The sequence below is a fragment of the Pseudophryne corroboree genome, chromosome 11 (assembly GCF_028390025.1).
Source record: "Pseudophryne corroboree isolate aPseCor3 chromosome 11, aPseCor3.hap2, whole genome shotgun sequence".
Lineage (NCBI taxonomy): Eukaryota > Metazoa > Chordata > Amphibia > Anura > Myobatrachidae > Pseudophryne > Pseudophryne corroboree.
The window spans coordinates 32,880,835-32,902,106 of NC_086454.1; the positions used below are offsets into that span (position 1 = coordinate 32,880,835).

The following is a 21,272-nucleotide window of genomic DNA, read 5'->3' on the forward strand; positions in this document are numbered from 1 at the left end:
TCCACGTTATTGAATACGCTGGTAACTAGACTAACACCCCCTATGGGACCTCCTGTGCCGGTACAACCGCTTTTGGTCCCTGCGGTTAGTCCGCCATGGGCAGATCAACTGTCCACTTAGTTACAGCAATTGAACCAATCACTGACTAAACAGAAATCTCACCCTCACCCGCGTGAGACCAAGGGGTCCTCTAAGCGGGCCATTACTTCATCACAATCCACCAACGTCCCAGACACCTCGGCTGATGATGGCGTATATACTGACCCCACAGATACTGATCCTGATACTTCTGATGGGGAATCTGTTTCACAGGTGGATGTTCCTGACTTGTTGGAGGCTATCGGGTTAATTCTTCAAATTACTGATGTGCCAGAGCCTGATACTGCCCCTAAGAAACCGGACAGATTTAAACGTCAGAAAGTGGTTAAACAAGTTTTACCTCACACTGACCATTTAGTTGACATAAATCAGGAATCCTGGGAAATTCCAGGAAAGAAATTCACACCTCACAGGAAGATGCTGGCTCGCTATCCCCTCGCGGCGGAACTAAGTAAAAATTTGGAGACACCCCCGCCAGTGGATTCGCAGGTGGCGCGGCTGGTGGTATCCTCAGCTCTGCCTGTAACTACCGTCACTTCGCTGAAAGAACCGACGGATAAGCGTGTGGAGGGTTGTTTAAAGGATATTTACACCCTAGCAGGTGCTGCGCATCGGCCCACCATTGCAGCGACTTGGGCTACAGAGGCTATTGAAGCGTGGGCTCAGGAGTTGGAAGCTGAGCTGCTTTCCAACGTTTCTGATCATGCCAGGCAATGTCTATCGTATATTGTCACAGCTCCTCATTACATTAAGGAGGCGGCTTCTGATGCCGGTATTCTGGCGGCCAAGGCGTCTACTACGTCCATTTTGGCTCGCCGGATTCTCTGGTTGCGGTCCTGGTCTGTGGATCTGGACACTAAGAAAACCCTGGAGGTCCTCCCTTTTAAGGGAGACATTCTTTTCGGAAAAGACCTCAACAAGATAGTGGCTGACTTAGCTTCTGCTAAAACAGCTTGTCTACCTAGTACTGCTCCTTCGGTACCGAAGGCTAAGAGTACTTTCTTTCGTTCCTTTCGTCCTTCAAGAAAAGCAAAGGGTCAGGCATACCCAAAACAGGCTCGCACTCCCAAACCTGCTAAGCCCAAACCTAAACGGACCTAGGCTGCCCGTCAGCCTGCTTCCAAAACTGACAAGCATGCTGCAAGATGGGGCGGGCCTCCCTCTGGGGGGGATCCCAGGGTGGGGGCCCGACTTATAGAGTTTACACAGGAATGGTTGAAGACCACTTTCGATGCCTGGATACGGGAAGTCATCACTCTAGGTTACGCGGTATCCTTCAAGAACCGTCCCCCCTCATCGATTTTGCCTGACAGATGTCCCTTCTGATCAGGTAAAGGCAAAAACTCTTCATTCGGTTGTACAGTTCCTCCTGGACACAGGAGTAGTAGTACAGGTGCCTCTGGCTCAGAGAGGCAAGGGGTACTTATTCACCGCTGTTCCTAGTCCCGAAACCGAATGGGTCCTCTCAGCCCATTCTCAACCTCAAGTCCTTGAACAAACTTGTGATGGTCTCCAAGTTTTGTATGGAAACTCTTCGCTCTATTGTTCTGACCTTGGAACCAGGGGATTATATGGTCTCCCTGGACATACAGGATGCTTACCTGCATATTCCCATTGCAATGTCGCATCAGCAGTACCTGAGGTTTGCGGTTGGCAACCTTCATTACCAATTTCGGGCGTTACCTTTTGGTTTGACCACGGCTCTGCGAGTATTCACCAAGGTCATGGCGGTAATGACGGCTGTACTCCGCCGTTAAGGGGTCAGGGTCCTACCGTATCTGGACGACTTGTTGTTCCTGGCAAATTCCCCAGAAATTCTCCTACGCCATCTGGATCTGACTATCCGGTTTCTGCAAGCACACGGGTGCCTCATAAACTGGAAGAATTCTTCCCTGGTCCCTGCTCAGAGCATGGTGCACCTGGGGGCATTGTTGGACACTCGCAACCAGCGGTTGTTCTTGGACACTCACAACCAGCGGTTGTTCTTGTCTCAGGAGATAGTCCTGAAGCTTCAGGACAGGATTCGATGCTTCCTATCTCGTCTGCAAGTGTCGATATATTTGGCGATGCACGTGCTAGGTCTCATGGTGTCTGCTTTCGACATGGTGGAGTACGCTCAATTCCATTCCCGCCCTCTGCAGAAACTGATTCTTGCCAAGTGCGATGGCCTGCCTCACAAGATCAGGTCTTACATGATCTCCTTGTCTCCAGAGCTCTGTCTGTCACTAAGCTGGTGGCTGCAGGACCATCGATTGAGCAGGGGTCGTCCCTCCTGGATCTCCATCTGGGTCCTTCTGACGACGGATGCCAGTCTGAGAGGTTGGGCTGCGGTGTTGGAGCAACACTCCCTTCAGGGTCGGTGGACCAGGGAGGAGTCATTAGGAGGATTTAGCCCGGCTGGCTTTGACGGTGTGACTCTTGAAGCTTCCATCCTGAGGGCCAAAGGATTTTCTGAGGCGGTCATTCATACCATGTTGAAGGCCTGGAACCGGCTTCTGCTCGGTTTTATCATAGGGTCTGGAATTCTTACTTTGCTTGGTGCGCCACCAACAATCATGCCGCTTACAAGATTAGTACGGCCAAACTTTTGGCCTTTCTACAACAGGGCCTGGACATGGGCCTTCGTCTGGCCTCCATCAAGGTTCATATTTCTGCCTTGTCGGTGTGGTTCCAGAGAAAAATTGCGACTTTACCTGATGTTCATACGTTCACTCAGGGTGTGTGGCTCCTTGGGACTTGTCGGTGGTTCTGGAGGCGTTGCAAGGGTCTCCGTTTGAGCCTCTTGAATCTGCAGACCTTAAGTGGCTTTCTCTTAAGGTATTGTTTCTGCTGGCTATTGCCCCTGCTAGACGGGTGTCAGATTTGGGTACTTTATCTTGTAGGTCCCCATATGTGATTTTTCACCGTGACCGGGCGGTTCTTTCGAACACGTCCCGGGTACTTACCTAAGGTGATCTTCTTTCCACCTTTAATCAGGAGATCGTGGTTCCGGCCTTTGCCTCTCCTGACTTGTCTTCCAAAGAGCGGTCTTTGGATGTGGTACGGGCTCTCCGTATCTATGTGAAGAGAACTGCGTCCATTCGGAAGTCTGATTCTCTCTTTGTACTGTTTGGTTTTCACAAACGTGGCTGGCCTGCTCACAAGCAGACCCTGGCCAGATGGCCACAAGCAGACCCTGGCCAGCAGTTCCCATGAGGAACTGCTTTAGGACATCCCCAATGTCATTCCCTGTGGAGCCCAGTGTACCTCGCTGCAGAAAATTAGATTTATGGTAAGAATTTACCGTTGTTAAATCTATTTCTGCGAGGTACACTGGGCTCCACAAGGCGCCCACCCTGACGCACTTAGTTTCTTTGGGTTGGTGTGGCATTAGCCGCTGACACTTTCTCCTGTTGTTAGAATGTGATGTATGTGGCTACTAACGGTTGTCATCTCTTTTACCTGCTACTGCATTGGACTGGTTAACAAAAACTGAGCTACTGTGCACGGAGGCGGGGTTATAGAGGAGGCGGCGCTATGCATTGCATGAACAGTCAAAGCTTTTAGCCTGTTGGTGCCTCGGATCAAGATCCTACTCTACACCCCAATGTCATTCCCTGTGGAGCCCAGTGTATCTTGCAGTAAGAAATTTAACAATGGTAAGTTCTTACCATAAATCTCGTTATTCCCTTCTACTGTACAACATGCCGTACCACCTCGAATAAAAAGACCTTACACAATGGAGTCTGATTTGTTCTCATAGGTGGTAAGGTTCATATGATGCATACAGATTTCTAAAATGCAAAAGAACACACAACCATAGTGCAACTCTGTTTTAACATCAAAAACGCTTCCATTTATATGGTCCCACTCACATAAGGCGGTTTTGATATTGCATGTAGATAATCAGAGGTGTTGAGATTGCCGTTATCATTCAATGGAACAAGACTCCTTACTGGATGGCTTAAAAAGAAACAAGGCAATAGTGCACTAACGTCTTAAAAGACAAACAGATTTAATAAAAAATGCACTCACAAACATTGAATAAAAATCAACATGTAGAGGATCAGATAGACTCTTGAACAGGCGAGCTGTTGCCGAGAATAATCACCGCAAAGTCCCAGTGAGATGCCGTCTCCAGCCGCACACACACCACAGCTCCCGTCCGTACGTCCTCGTCCTCACCAACTCCCTGCTTTAGCGCTTTCGGACATCGTCCTTCATCAGAAGCATGGGAGCTGATCTAGCAGGTTCTTCCTTAAATAGCTCCTTAACGAACCGCATCTCGTACACCTGCATCTTCCGGACACGTCCGCCCGGAGATGACATACCGGAAGTGACGTACCCGGAAATGGGTTTGCGGCCATATTCTCCCATATGCGTTCCACTATATCAGGAAGTGGAATATCTGGTCCCCACAACATTGATGGTCATGTGTTCCATTATATAGTATAGTAGATTCCACCACATATTCTTCCATGAATAAGTCCATCAAAACATGAAAATAAAGATAGAGACATGCAAATATTGACTAGCGGTTTGAAAAAAGTGTAATAAACTATAAAAACCATTTTAACTCAAAATCACTGTTTAAACCAAGGGGGACTAATGGCCCTCATTCCGAGTTGATCGGTCGCAAGGCGAATTTAGCAGAGTTACACACGCTAAGCCGCCGCCTACTGGGAGTGAATCTTAGCTTCTTAAAATTGCGACCGATGTATTCGCAATATTGCGATTACTAACTACTTAGCAGTTTCAGAGTAGCTTCAGACTTACTCTGCCTGTGCGATCAGTTCAGTGCTTGTCGTTCCTGGTTGACGTCACAAACACACCCAGCGTTCGCCCAGGCACTCCCACCGTTTCTCCGGCCACTCCTGCGTTTTTTCCGGAAACGGTAGCGTTTTCAGCCACACGCCCCTGAAACGCCGTGTTTCCGCCCAGTAACACCCATTTCCTGTCAATCACATTACGATCGCCGGAGCGATGAAAAAGCCGTGAGTAAAAATACTTTCTTCATAGTAAAGTTACTTGGCGCAGTCGCAGTGCGAACATTGCGCATGCGTACTAAGCGGATTTTCACTGCGATGCGATGAAAAATACCGAGCGAACAACTCGGAATGAGGGCCCATGTTTTTAGCGTATAGATCCACTTCATCTCCATTTTTGAAAGGATCGTTTCTACCTCCTTATTTCGTGATGTGGGGTTCTGTATGGCCTGGAGGTGTACTGGGGGCGGGCCTGGTGCATTGGCATCGCTTTATCGACAATATTTTGTTCATATGGGAAAATGGCCCAGAGGATTTGACTATTTTTCTTGATTCTCTTGAAAGAAACACCTTTAACATCAAGCTATCCTCATTGGTTAGCAACAAAGAGATTACCTATCTCGATCTATGTATATACATAGAGGATGGTTTACTAAAAACGAAACTATATCGTAAACCTACAGATTCAAACCGTTTCATCGAACGCACTAGCCAACATCATGAACACTGGCTAGATGGAATACCATTTAGTCCGTTTCTTAGGGTTAAGAGGAATTGTACTGATCCCGATATCTGCTCTATACAATCAAGGGAACTCACAGATAGATTCCTAGAGAAAGGTTATTCTAGACAGCTGCTTACTAAAGCACAAGGGAAAGCAGATGATATAAGTAGAGGGGATCTAATCTGTGGAAAAAGTGTTAAGAAAACTAGGACCGATGAATCTAAATGGTCATTTATAATGAATTTCAATTCCCAACATAAAGAAATTGAAAACACAATAAAAAAACACTGGAAGGTGTTAATGAAAGATCCGGTCCTTGGGGGCATTTTACCAGCAAAACCAGGATTTATTTATAGGAGATCAAAATCACTGAAAGATCGATTAGTCCATAGCTCCATAGAACCAATCAAAAGGAGCAGTGTTAGAAGGAAGGGTTTTTACAGATGTGGACTGTGTGCCATGTGTAAATGTACCACTGGTCCCAGCAAGATGAAGGACTTTACAGTTAATGGAATCACTTATTCAATTTCGGATTTCATTACCTGTAACTCCAGGAATGTGATATATGCGTTAGAGTGTGATTGCGGCCTGCTTTATATTGGCAAGACAGGCCGCAATTTGAAAACTAGACTCTATGAGCACACGTATAATGTAAAAAAGGGATGGACACACATACTGTCCCTAAACATTTCAAACAGAAACACTCTTCCAACCCTAATCATTTCAAATCTTTCTGGGGGATACAAATTGCGAACCCCACATCACGAAATAAGGAGGTAGAAACGATCCTTTCAAAAAGGGAGATGAAGTGGATCTATACGCTAAAAACATTAGTCCCCCTTGGTTTAAACAGTGATTTTGAGTTAAAATGGTTTTTATAGTTTATTACACTTTTTTCAAACCGCTAGTCAATATTTGCATGTCTCTATCTTTATTTTCATGTTTTGATGGACTTATTCATGGAAGAATATGTGGTGGAATCTACTATACTATATAATGGAACGCATGACCATCAATGTTGTGGGGACCAGATATTCCACTTCCTGATATAGTGGAACGCATATGGGAGAATATGGCCGCAAACCCATTTCCGGGTACGTCACTTCCGGTATGTCATCTCCGGGCGGACGTGTCCGGAAGATGCAGGTGTACGAGATGCGGTTCGTTAAGGAGCTATTTAAGGAAGAACCTGCTAGATCAGCTCCCATGCTTCTGATGAAGGACGATGTCCGAAAGCGCTAAAGCAGGGAGTTGGTGAGGACGTACGGACGGGAGCTGTGGTGTGTGTGCGGCTGGAGACGGCATCTCACTGGGACTTTGCGGTGATTATTCTCGGCAACAGCTCGCCTGTTCAAGAGTCTATCTGATCCTCTACATGTTGATTTTTATTCAATGTTTGTGAGTGCATTTTTTATTAAATCTGTTTGTCTTTTAAGACGTTAGTGCACTATTGCCTTGTTTCTTTTTAAGCCATCCAGTAAGGAGTCTTGTTCCATTGAACGATAACGGCAATCTCAACACCTCTGATTATCTACATGCAATATCAAAACCGCCTTATGTGAGTGGGACCATATAAATGGAAGCGTTTTTGATGTTAAAACAGAGTTGCACTATGGTTGTGTGTTCTTTTGCATTTTAGAAATCTGTATGTATCATATGAACCTTACCACCTATGAGAACAAATCAGACTCCATTGTGTAAGGTCTTTTTATTCGAGGGTACAAACTAGCGCCACGTGGTGCCACATCCATTTGTTTCTATTACATTTTTGTGAATCACGGTGAAAGGTTCCTTCGGTATCCAAGGGCTGCTATTAGTATTTAAGCGCACTAAGGGTCTCTTTTTTTCTTTGTTCAAATGCCGTACCACCTGCCAGTCTGTCACTTCCTACTAATAATTACGGTCCTTCATGTATTCCTGGCTCCTGTACATCATGCCTTACCACCTTTCAGTCTGTCCCTTGCTACTAATAGTTACTGTCCTTCATGTATTCCCCGCTACTGTACAACATGCCGTACCACCTGCCAGTCTGCCCCTTCCTACTAATAGTTACTGTCCTTCATGTATTCCCTGCTACTGTACAACATGCCGTACCACCTGCCAGTCTGTCCCTTCCTACTAATAGTTACCTTCCTTCATGTATTCCCTGTTACTGTACAATATGCTGTACCACCTGCCAGTCTGCCCCATCCTACTAATAGTTACTGTCCTTTATGTATTCCCTGTTACTGTACAATATGCTGTACCACCTGCCAGTCTGTCCCTTCCTACTAAAAATTACTGTCCTTTATGTATTCCCTTCTACTGTACAACATTCTGTACCACCTGCCAGTTTGTCCCTTCCTACTAATAATTACTGTCCTTCATGTATTCCCTGCTACTGTACAACATGCCGTACCACCTGCCAGTCTGTCCCTTCCTACTAATAGTTACTGTCATTCATATATTCCCTGTTTCTGTACAACATGCTGTACCACCTACCAGTCTGTCCCTTCCTATTAATAGTTACTGTCATTCATGTATTCCTTGTTACTGTACAACATGCCGTACCAACTTGACTTCCTACTAATAGTTACTGTCCTTCATTTATTCCCTGTTACTGTACAACTTGCTGTACCACCTGCCAGTCTGTCCCTTCCTTCTAATAGTTAATGTCCTTCATGTATTCCCCGCTACTGTACAACATTCCGTACCACCTGCCAGTCTGCCCCTTCCTACTAATAGTTACTGTCCTTCATGTATTCTCTGCTACTGTACAACATGCCGTACCACCTGCCAGACTTTCCCTTCCTACTAATAGTTACTGTCCTTCATGTATTCCCTGTTACTGTGCAACATTCTGTACCACCTGCCAGACTGTCCCTTCCTACTAATAGTTACTGTCCTTCATGTATTCCCTGTTACTGTACAACATGCCGTACCACCTGCCAGACTGTCCCTTCCTACTAATAGTTACTGTCCTTCATGTATTCCCTGCTACTGTACAACATGCTGTACCACCTGCCAGTCTGTGCCATCCCATTAATAGTTACTGTCCTTCATGTATTCCCTGCTACTGTACAATATGCTGTACCACCTGTCAGTCTGTCCCTTCCTGCTAATAGTTACTGTCCTTTATGTATTCCCTGCTACTGTACAACATGCTGTACCACCTGCCAGTCTTTGCCATCCCATTAATAGTTACTGTCCTTCATGTATTCCCTGCTACTGTACAACATGCCGTACCACCTGGCAGTCTGTCCTGTCTTACTAATAGTTACTGTCCTTCATGTATTCCTTGCTACTGTACAACATGCCGTACCACCTGCCAGTCTGTCCCTTCCTACTAATAGTTACTGTCCTTCATGTATTCCCTGCTACTGTACAACATGCCGTACCACCTGCCAGACTGTCCCTTCCTACTAATAGTTACTGTCCTTCATGTATTCCCTGTTACTGTACAACATGCCGTACCACCTGCCACTGTCCCTTCCTACTAATAGTTACTGTCCTTCATGTATTCCCTGCTACTGTACACTATGCCGTACCACCTGCCAGACTGTCCCTTCCTACTAATAGTTACTGTCCTTCATGTATTCCCTGCTACTGTACAACATGCCGTACCACCTGCCAGACTGTCCCTTCCTACTAATAGTTACTGTCCTTCATGTATTCCCTGCTACTGTACAACATGCCGTACCACCTGCCAGTCTGTCCCTTTCTACTAATGGTTACTGTCCTTCATGTATTCCCTGTTACTGTACAGCATGCCGTACCACCTGCCAGTCTGTCCCTTCCTACTAATAGTTACTGTCCTTCATGTATTCCCTGTTACTGTACAACATGCTGTACCACCTGCCAGTCTGTCCCTTCCTACTAATAATTACTGTCTCCCATGTATTCTCTGCTACTGTTCAACATGTCGTACCACCTGCCAGTCTGTCCTGTCTTACTAATAGCTACTGTCCTTCATGTATTCTCTGCTACTGTACAACATGCCGTACCACCTGTCAGTCTGTCCCTTCCTACTAATAGTTACTGTCCTTCATGTATTCCCTGCTACTGTACAACATGCCGTACCACCTGCCAGTCTGTCCCTTCCTGCTAATAGTTACTGTCCTTCATGTATTCCCTGCTACTGTACAACATGCCGTACCACCTGCCAGTCTGTTCCTTCCTACTAATAGTTACTGTCCTTCATGTATTCCCTGCTACTGTACAACATGCCGTACCACCTGCCAGTCTGTCCCTTCCTACTAATAGTTACTGTCCTTCATGTATTCCCCGCTACTGTACAACATGCCGTACCACCTGCCAGTCTGTCCCTTCCTACTAATAGTTACTGTCCTTCATGTATTCCCCGATACTGTACAACATGCCGTACCACCTGCCAGTCTGTCCCTTCCTACTAATAGTTACAGGGGATAGGTAATCCTTCAGATCAGTCCCTGCCACTGTGGAGTTTACAGTGTAAATCCATGAACTAATGAACACACACACGTCCATTTCTGTGAGAAACCAAATAACCTACCAGCTGGCTTTTGGGCTGTGTGGAGTCATTTGAGCACCGGGGAAACCAAAACAGTCCTGGAATGAAGAAACACCTAATCGTTGTGGAATACAGAAAAGATGGAGGGAGCTGTGGTCTTCTCTCTGGGCTGGTGGATGTTCCGGTTGCCTGTGATTAAAGTTGTTCTCTGTTAAATAATTAATATTTTTTACACCAAAGCTGGCACTTCGTATTTTACCAACTTTTAAATGTCTGTGTGTATCTACAAAAGTCGCTTTTACCATGTAAATTCCAAATAGATACAGACGCAAATCTAAAATTAGAGTACAAATTAAATTCATTTCAATACAAATATCCGTGGTCTTACCTTTTTAAAATCAAACAGAAATATTCTTTCCTGCCACAATACGAATGCAGGTATCAGTTAAGCGATGTGAATACAGTAGATGGGCAATGATTTCATAGCCTCCCCACTGATACATAGGCTTTCTGATAGCTCAGTGGTTCTCACCTCCAGCCCTCACACGTGCATGATTAAAGAAATCCAGAAAACATGACCTGTTCGGGGTACGTAAGGACTGGCGTTTAAGAACCAATCGGTGTTGAGGCACCCAGACACCTTCAGCCAATCAGAAGCGTCTCCCATGTTTAATCTTATTTTGCATCTGTGGTAAACTTGCATGGACAGAGAATGGAATTCCCAGATTGTCCTGTAAAACAAACACTGCAGCAAGACTGGGGCTTTTCCATACTCTTTAAATGTTGAAAACCTTAACGAAGAATGAATCACAATTCTATCCTTCAGAAGAAACAATGCATTTTCAGCCAGTGGCATCTTGAGTATATCAGCCCTGGAATGGAATGAGCCTGTTTTGTGCCACGTTACAGAAGATGAATGATCATTAGAGGAAGCGTCTTCTTGCCTGTAATACCGCTCATCTGCTCTAATTACAAGTCTTTGTTGCTAGCAACGCCACAGAAGCACACGGCATTAGTGGCTGGCAGGAGCACACCATTAGTGGCTGGCAGGAGTACACCTGCCTTGTCCCATGAGTAATGGAGGGCAGGTGTTCTGCTAGTACCCACAGTGTTTTACTTGTACAGAAGGTTTCCTTAGTGTCTAAGTGCAAGGTTGCGACCGTGAACTGTATAACTAGCACACATGTTCTGCTTCATATTCAAAAATGGCTTTGATGTTTCTCTACAATCATGGTCTAAAGTGTTGTCTTCAGTGTGACATGTGCTGGCAGATTCCTATAATGACCAATTAGAGTAGCTGATTCCTCCTCTCGCCTCCATAGGCTGCGGAGCAGAAAATCAGCACAACACATTTCCCGGAAGATCTAAAATAAAAAAAAGGTGTGTCTAGGGTTAAATAACCTTATTTCTCTATCGTCCTTGTGGATGCTGGGGTTCCTGAAAGGACCATGGGGAATAGCGGCTCCGCAGGAGACAGGGCACAAAAAGTAAAGCTTTCCGATCAGGTGGTGTGCACTGGCTCCTCCCCCTATGACCCTCCTCCAGACTCCAGTTAGATTTTTGTGCCCGGCCGAGAAGGGTGCAATCTAGGTGGCTCTCCTAAAGAGCTGCTTAGAGAAAGTTTAGCTTAGGTTTTTTATTTTACAGTGAGTCCTGCTGGCAACAGGATCACTGCAACGAGGGACTTAGGGGAGAAGGAGTGAACTCACCTGCGTGCAGGATGGATTGGCTTCTTGGCTACTGGACATCAGCTCCAGAGGGACGATCACAGGTACAGCCTGGATGGTCACCGGAGCCGCGCCGCCGGCCCCCTTGCAGATGCTGAAGTAAGAAGAGGTCCAGAATCGGCGGCTGAAGACTCCTGCAGTCTTCTAAAGGTAGCGCACAGCACTGCAGCTGTGCGCCATTTTCCTCTCAGCACACTTCACACGGCAGTCACTGAGGGTGCAGGGCGCTGGGAGGGGGGCGCCCTGGGAGGCAAATGAAAACCTTTTTTGGCGAAAAATACCTCACATATAGCCCCCAGAGGCTATATGGAGATATTTAACCCCTGCCAAGATTCACTAAATAGCGGGAGACGAGCCCGCCGAAAAAGGGGCGGGGCCTATCTCCTCAGCACACAGCGCCATTTTCTCTCACAGAAAGCCTGGAGAGAAGGCTCCCAGGCTCTCCCCTGCACTGCACTACAGAAACAGGGTTAAAACAGAGAGGGGGGGCACTGATTTTGGCGATATTGAGATATATATAAAGATGCTATAAGGGAAAACACTTATATAAGGTTGTCCCTATATAATTATAGCGTTTTGGTGTGTGCTGGCAAACTCTCCCTCTGTCTCCCCAAAGGGCTAGTGTGGGTCCTGTCCTCTGTCAGAGCATTCCCGGTGTGTGTGCTGTGTGTCGGTACGTGTGTGTCGACATGTATGAGGACGATGTTGGTGAGGAGGCGGAGAAATTGCCTGTAATGGTGATGTCACTCTCTAGGGAGTCGACACCGGAATGGATGGCTTATTTAGGGAATTACGTGAGAATGTCAACACGCTGCAAGGTCGGTTGACGACGTGAGACGGCCGACAAACTATTAGTACCGGTCCAGGCGTCTCAGAAACACCGTCAGGGGCGTTAAAAACGCCCATTTACCTCAGTCGGTCGACACAGACACAGACACGGACACTGAATCCAGTGTCGACGGTGAATAAACAAACGTATTTCTCATTAGGGCCACACGTTAAGGGCAATGAAGGAGGTGTTGCATATTTCTGATACTACAAGTACCACAAAAAAGGGTATTATGTGGGAGTGAAAAAACGACCTGTAGTTTTTCCTGAATCAGATAAAATAAAATGAAGTGTGTGATGATGCGTGGGGTTACCCCGATAGCAAATATTGGCGTTATACCCTTTCCCGCCAGAAATTAGGGCGCGTTGGAAAACACCCCTTAGGGTGATAAGGCGCTCGCACGCTTATCAAGTGGCGTTACCGTCTCCAGATACGGCCGCCCTCAAGGAGCCAGCTGATAGGAAGCTGGAAAGATATCCTAAAAAGTATATACACACATACGGTGGTTATACTGCGACCAGCGATCGCCATCAGCCTGGAGATGCAGTGCTGGGTTGGCTTGGTCGGATTCCCTGACTGAAAATATTTTATTCATATAGAGCATTTAATAGGATGCATTCTATATATATGTACGTGAGATGCACAGAGGGATATTTGCTCTCTGGCATCAAGATAAGTACGTTGTCCATATCACCCAGAAGATGTCATGGACACGACAGTGGTCAGGTGATACAGATCCCATACGGCATATGGAAGTATTGCCGTATAAAGGGAAGGAGTTAGTTGGGGTCGGTCCATCGGACCTGGGGACCACGGCAACAGCTGGGAAATCCAACCTTTTTACCCCAAGTTACATCTCAGCTGAAAAAGACACCGTCTTTTCAGCCTCAATCCTTCCTTTCCCATGAGGGCATGCAGGCAAAAGGCCAGTCATATCTGCCCAGACATAGAGGTAAGGGAAGTAGACTGCAGCAGGCAGCCCCTTCCCAGGAAAAGAAGCCCTCCACCACGTCTGCCAAGTCCTCAGCATGACGCTGGGGTCATGCAAGCGGACTCAAGGTGGGGGGGTAGTCTCAAGAGTCTCAGCGCGCAGTGGGATCACTCGCAGGTTGACCCCTAGATAGTACAAGTATTATCCCAGGGGTACAGATTGGAGAGTCGAGACATCTTCTCCTCGCAGGTTTCTGAAGTCTGCTTTACCAACGGCTCCCTCCGACAGGGAGGCAGCATTGGAAACAATTCACAAGCTGTATATCCAGCAGGTGATAATCAAAGTACCCCTCCTACAACAAGGAAAAGGGTATTATTTTTCCACACTATATTGTGGTACTGACGCCAGACTGCTTGGTGAGACATAGTCTAAACTGAAATCTTTGAACACTTACATAAAAGGTTCAAATCGAGATGGAGTCACTCAGAGCAGTGATAGCGAACCGGAAAAAAGGGGACTATATGGTGTCCCTGGACATCAAGGATTACCTCCATGTCCAAATTTGCCCTTCTCAACAAGGGTACCTCTGGTTCGTGGTACAGAACTGTCAATATCAGTTTCAGACGATGCCGTTTGAATTATCCACGGCACCCCGGGCCTTTTACCAAGGTAATGGCCGAAAAGATGTTTCTTCAAAGAAAAAAGGCATCTAAATTATCCCTTACTTGGACGATATCCTGAAAAGGGCAAGTTCCAGAGAACAGTTGGAGGTCGGAAGAGCACTATCTAAAGTAGTTCTACGACAGCACGACTGGATTCTAAATATTCCAAGAATCGCAGCTGTTTTCCGACGATACGTCTGCTGTTCCTAGGAATGATTCTGGGCATAGTCCAGAAAAAGGTGTTCCTCCGGGAGGAAAAAGCCAAGGAGTTATTCGACCTAGTCAGAAACCTCCTAAAACCAGGCCAAGTATCAGTGCATCAATGCACAGGAGTCCTGGGAAAAATGGTGGCTTCTTACGAAGCGATTCCATTCGGCAGATCTCAGGGGATTTGCTGGACGAATGGTCCGGATCGCATTTTCAGATGCATCAGCGGATAATCCTGTCTCCAAGGACAAGGGTGTCTCTTCTGTGGGGGCTGCAGAGTGCTCATCTTTTAGAGGGCAGCACACTCAGCATTCAGGACTGTGTTCTGGGGACCACGGATACCAGCCTGAGAGGCTGGGGAGTAGTCACACAGGGAAAAAATTTCCAAGGAAGTGTGGTCAAGTCTGGAGACTTCTCTCCACATGAATATATTGGAGCTAAGGGCAATTTACAATGCTCTGAGCCTAGGAAGACTCCTGCTTCAAAGTCAACCGGTGCTGATCCAGTAGGACATCATCATGGCGGTCGCCCACGTTATCAGACGGGGCGACACAAGAAGCAGGAGGGCAATGACAGCAAGGATTCTTCGCTGGGCGGAAAATCATGTGATAACACTGTCAGCAGTGTTCATTCCGGGAGTGGGCAACTGGGAAGATTTCCTCAGCATAAATGAATTCCACCCGGAAAAGTGGAAACTTAATCTGGAAGTTTCCACATGATTGTAAACCGTTGGGAAAGACCAAAGGTGGTTATGATGGCGTCCCACCTGAAGCGCCAGGTCAAGAGACACTCAGGCAATAGCTGGGACGCTCTGGTAACACCGTCGGTGTACCAGTCGGTGTATGTGTTCCATCCTCTGCTTTTCATACCCAATGTATTGAAAATGATAGGAAGGAGAGGAGTAAGAACTATACTCGTGGCTCCGGTTTGGCCAAGAAGGACTTGGTTCCCGGAACTTCAAGAGATACTAAGAAGGGTCTTGATTCGGCAAGAACCGTGTCTGTTCCGGGACTTACCGCAGCTGCGTTGACGCCAAGGCGGGTGAACGCCGGATCCTAAGGGAAAGAGGCATTCCGGAAGAGGTCATCCCTACCCTGGTCAGAGCCAGGAAGGAGGTGACCGCACAACATTATCACCACTTAGGTGAAAATATGTGCCAGGGTGTGAGTCCAGGAAGGCTCCACGGAAGAATTTCAACTAGGTTAATTTCTACATTTCCTGCAAACAGGAGTGTCTATGGGTCTCAAATTGGGTCCATTACGGTTCAAATTTCGGCCTGTTGTTTTTCTTCCAGAAAGAAATTGGCTTCAGTTCCTGAAGTCCAGAAGTTGTTAAGGGAGTACTGCATATACAGCCCCTTTGATGTCTCCAGTGGCACTGGGCGATCTCAACGTAGTTTTGGGATTCCTAAAAAAAAATCACATTGGTTTAAACATCTCAAATCTGTGGATTTGATATATCTCACATGGAAAATGACCATGCTGTTGGTCCTGGCCTCGGCCAGGCGAGTGTCAGAATTGGCGGCTTTATCTCACAAAGCCATATCTGATTGTCCATTCGGACAGAGCAAAGCTGCGGACTCGTCCCCAGTTTCTCCTTAAGGTGGTGTCAGCGTTTCACCTGAACCAGCTTATTGTGGTACCTGCGGCTACTAGGGACTTGGAGGACTCCAAGTTGCTGGATGTTATCAGGGCCCTGAAAATATAGTTTCCAGGTTGGCTGGAGTCAGGAAATCTGACTTGCTGTTTATCCTGTATGCACCCAACAATGCTGGGTGCTTCTGCTTCTAAGCAGTCGATTGCTCGTGGGATTGGTAGCACAATTCAACTTGCACATTCTGTGGCAGGCCTGCCACAGTCTAAATCTGTTAAGGCCCATTCCACAAGGAAGGTGGGCTCATCTTGGGCGGCTGCCCGAGGGGTCTCGGCATTACAACTTTGCCGAGCAGCTACGTGGTCGGGGGAGAACACGTTTGTAAAATTCTACAAATTTGATACCCTGGCAAAAGAGGACCTGGAGTTCTCTCATTCGGTGCTGCAGAGTCATCCGCACTCTCCCGCCCGTTTGGGAGCTTTGGTATAATCCCCATGGTCCTTTCAGGAACCCCAGCATCCACAAGGACGATAGAGAAAATAAGAATTTACTTACCGATAATTCTATTTCTCGGAGTCCGTAGTGGATGCTGGGCGCCCATCCCAAGTGCGGATTATCTGCAATACTTGTACATAGTTATTGCTAACTAAATCGGGTTATTGTTGTTGTGAGCCATCTTTTCAGAGGCTCCGCTGTTATCATACTGTTAACTGGGTTCAGATCACAGGTTGTACAGTGTGATTGGTGTGGCTGGTATGAGTCTTACCCGGGATTCAAAATTCCTCCCTTATTGTGTACGCTCGTCCGGGCACAGTACCTAACTGGAGTCTGGAGGAGGGTCATAGGGGGAGGAGCCAGTGCACACCACCTGATCGGAAAGCTTTACTTTTTGTGCCCTGTCTCCTGCGGAGCCGCTATTCCCCATGGTCCTTTCAGGAACCCCAGCATCCACTACGGACTCCGAGAAATAGAATTATCGGTAAGTAAATTCTTATTTAGTCCGCAATGTGTGTTTATCAGTGTGTCTGCTGTTTTTATGTGACAGGGGCAGTGACATGATGTGAGGAGGGGAATGGAGGCAGCAGGAAGCCACAGACAGAGATATATAGTAAGAGGAGCAGAGTACCCCAGCAGCACAGAGTATATCAGGAGATGAGTGATGTGTTAGTGAGGACAGGGCTGCATGTGACAGGGGCAGTGACATGATGTGAGGAGGGGGAATGGAGGCAGCAGGCAACCACAGACTGAGAGTTATATAGTCGGAGGAGCAGGGTCTCCAGCAGCACAGAGTATATCAGGAGATGAGTGATGTGTCAGTGAGGACAGGGCTGCATGTGACAGGGGCAGTGACATGATGTGAGGAGGGGAATGGAGGCAGCAGGAAGGCACAGACTGAGAGTTATATAGTGAAAGGAGCATGGTCCCCAGCAGCACAGAGTATATCAGGAGATGAGTGATATGTCAGTGAGGACAGGGCTGCATGTGACAGGGGCAGAGACATGATGTGAGGAGGGGAATGGAGGCAGCAGGAAGCCACAGACTGAGAGATATAGTGGAAGGAGCAGGGTCCCCATCATCACAGAGTATATCAGGAGATGAGTGATATGTCAGTGAGGACAGGGCTGCATGTGACAGGGGCAGTGACATGATGTGAGGAGGGGAATGGAGGCAGCAGGAAGCCACAGACTGAGAGTTATATAGTGAGGTGAGCAGGGTCCCCAGCAGCACAGAGTAAATCAGGAGATGAGTGATGTGTCAGTGAGGACAGGGCTGCATGTGACAGGGGCAGTGACATGATGTGAGGAGGGGAATGGAGGCAGCAGGAAGCCACAGACAGAGATATATAGTGAGAGGAGCCGGGTCCCCAGCAGCACAGAGTATAACAGGAGATGAGTGATGTGTCAGTGAGGACAGGGTTGCATGTAACAGGGGCAGTGACATGATGTGAGGAGGGGGATGATTAAAACAGGGAGTTGTAGTCTGGGTGTTTTATGGTGGAAGGAGCAGGGTCCCCCAGCAGATAATACAAAATAATATATAAAATCAGTGCTTGTTACTTGGTTGTTGTTTGTTACCGAACAATCAATTTAGCAATCCTCTCCAAATACCAGATAGACAAAGTTCTTGTCATAAGCGTTCCCACATATTAATAAAACTTCATCATTTGATAGTATATTTTGAATTATTCTGGAATAATTGTCCTTGATAATACTAGGTGCCTTGACCAAGTCTTGACTATATGATTGCCCCATTAGTTTCCTCTAGCAACAGGCTTGGTAAGTGGGTTCTTTCATTACAGTGTTGTTTGAATGTGAGTTGATGTCATCATCTCAGCTGGCAGACACCACAGAGGTTGTCACCCGATAAGCATCCTCAGTGGGAGTATGCAGTGGAGTCACACCTTAGTAAATATACCCCCTTAACTGAGGATCAGGTTTTAAATATGCAAAATCGCACAAACAATTAGCTCTGAAGCCAGAATAAGCTTAGAAGCCATAAAAATATACGTTCATCAGCTCAGAAGCATTTTAGTCACTATGGGCCCCTAGCAGATAGACGTGCGAGTTCAGCGTGGTGTTTGTAGAAAGCCAAGGGAATTCAAGAAGACCTCTGTGAAGCTGGCTTACTATGCCTTCTGGAACGTAGTAACTGCTTGCTGGTAGACGCCGGCGCGTTTCGTGTAACAAGTGCTCTTTATCATATCCGTGCAAGCTGGCGGATGAGTGGAGTCTTTATAGTGTCCAAAGGGATGGCGCCATCTGTCACTTCCTGTATCTGAGCTTCCGGTTTCCTGTAAAACAGGAAGTGCGTCACTTCTGCTTTTTTGGGGAGCATTAGAGGTCCATGTGACTCTAGTTTGTAGTAGACCAGAAGTGCGCCTCCTTTCCGCTTACTGCCAGTCACCAGATATTCACAGTCACCGGAAATAGTATTCATTAGGTGCCTTGAAATTGGACCTTGTCATCAGTGATTTGAAAAATAGGAACTTGGCACCAGTTGTCCATATGAAAATGTAATAAATAGTTAAAAAGGATAAATAAAATGGCAGTGACAGTTCACCTTGCATATTATGCTTCCAGATGGTAAGGTGATGAGTGTCTTTGAAGCATAGAAGTATAGAATGTGAAGGCAAGTAATGGTATATAGTTAGTGCCACAGTGCCGGATGCGGAACTGATTTGAGAGTTTTGGTGGCATCCTTGGTAGATGGTCGTGTTTCTACTGGTGTTATGGAAGATGGCTTGCAATTGGATACCAAATCTATACTGTAGTATCTTTCAGTGTATTTTGTGGGAAAAATATTGCTGTCTGCTCGCTTTTGCACCAGGTCAGACAATTGCCAGGCCGTTTCCCATGTGACATTACCGTGCTGAATGGGGGATCTGAGATGTAGTGGAATAGATCACTTTGACTGTAAAATTTTCTTTCTACTTTTGTTAAATTATATGTTCCGGGACTTCTAAAAATATATTATACTGACGGGGGAGAGACGTTGCAAGCCTTGAATCAGAAGAACTCCTGTCAGAAGATGGCAGTTACCAGACCTAATCCTGCAAGATGAGCCATTTAGTTCTGCTCTAGACAGGCACAATAGATCTCTACTCTCATCACAAGTCTTTAAATAGCCATAAATCTTTGTAGAACAACATTTGGCTCAAACCGCATGGGGTACTTAATATTCATAGCATTTCTGGAGTTATGTTATGAGTTTGGTAACAGAAAGTTGGGGAGATCTCTGCTCTTAATGCGGTTCCTTTCACTGTGACATTCAATCGCTGCACAGTTGAAACAATTGTTGTAATAAAATTAAAAGTGCAGATTTTGCATACATGAGAATTAGTAACATTACTAAGAATACAGCCTATCCAGTCATTAGGAACCAGTGACATCACTGAGTGCAGCCTCTCCAGTCACTAGGAACCAGTGACATCACTGAGAGTGCAGCCTATCCAATCACTAGGTGCCAGTGACATCACTGAGAGTGCAGCCTATCCAGTCACTAGGAGCCAGTGACATTACTGAGAGTGCAGCCTCTCCAGTCACTAGGAACCAGTGACATCACTGAGAGTGCAGCCTCTCCAGTCACTAGGAACCAGTGACATCAGTGAGAATGCAGCCTCTCCAGTCACTAGGAACCAGTGACATCACTGGGGATGCAGCCTATCCAGTCACTAGGAACCAGTAACATCACTGAGAATGCAGCCTCTCCAGTCACCAGGAGCCAATGACATCACTGGTAATGCAGCCTATGCAGTAACTAGGAACCAGTGACATCACTGTGGATGCAGCCTATCCAGTCACTAGGAACCAGTGACATCACTGGAGATACAGCCTATCCAGTCACTAGACACCAGTGACATCACTGAGAGTGCAGCCTCTTCAGTCACTAGGAACCAGTGACATCACTGGAGATAGAGCCTATCCAGTCACTAGGAGACCGTGACATCACTGAGAGTGCAGCCTATCCAGTCACTAGGAACCAGTGACATCACTGAGAATGTAGCCTCTACAGCCACTAGGAACCAGTGACATCACTGAGAGTGCAGCCTATCCAGTCACTAGGAGCCATTGACATCACTGAGAATGCAGCCTATCCAGTCACTAGGAACCAGTGACATCACTGAGAATGTAGCCTCTACAGCCACTAGGAACCAGTGACATCACTGAGAGTGCAGCCTATCCAGTCACTAGGAGCCATTGACATCACTGAGAATGCAGCCTATCCAGTCACTAGGAGCCAGTGACATCACTGAGAATGCAGCCTCTCCAGTCACCAGGAGCCAATGACATCACTGGTAATGCAGCCTATGCAGTAACTAGGAACCAGTGACATCACTGTGGATGCAGCCTCTCCAGTCACTAGGAACCAGTGACATCACTGGAGATGCAGCCTATCCAACCAGTGACATCACTGGGAATGAAGTTAGTCCACTCACTGGGTACCAGGGACATCACTGTTGTAACCACATCATAAACCACTGTATAAACACAATGCATGTCATCATGTTAACAGTGTCGTCCTTGTGTGTTACAGGGAACCAGGCAAAACCACACTGATGGCGATGATGATGTTTCCGGTTTAATTCAGCCTGCTGAAGTTTTTGCTCCTAAGAGTTTGGTGCTGGTGTCCAGACTAGATTATCAAGAGATTTTTCGGGTATGTATAGACTCCTATTTATCAAAATCTTTATTTCAGGTATTCATCACAGAAAAAGAGGAAAATTCAGAATCACACACTGAGCGCTAAGAACACTGGTAATCAGAACAATTATAGTAAACTCCACAAT

At 46.6% G+C, this 21,272-nt stretch overlaps 1 protein-coding gene across 5 annotated transcripts in view; it reads left to right on the forward strand.

Annotated features, from left to right (window-relative positions):
• The window catches only part of SBF2 (SET binding factor 2), a 585,530-nt gene that overhangs the window by 245,970 nt on the left and 318,288 nt on the right, over positions 1-21,272 (forward strand). For all 5 annotated transcript variants that reach the window (XM_063946447.1, XM_063946443.1, XM_063946444.1 and 2 more), the window contains exon 4: positions 21,020-21,142. In XM_063946447.1, the coding sequence (XP_063802517.1) occupies positions 21,020-21,142 (123 nt within the window). The remainder of the gene's footprint in view (positions 1-21,019; positions 21,143-21,272) is intronic.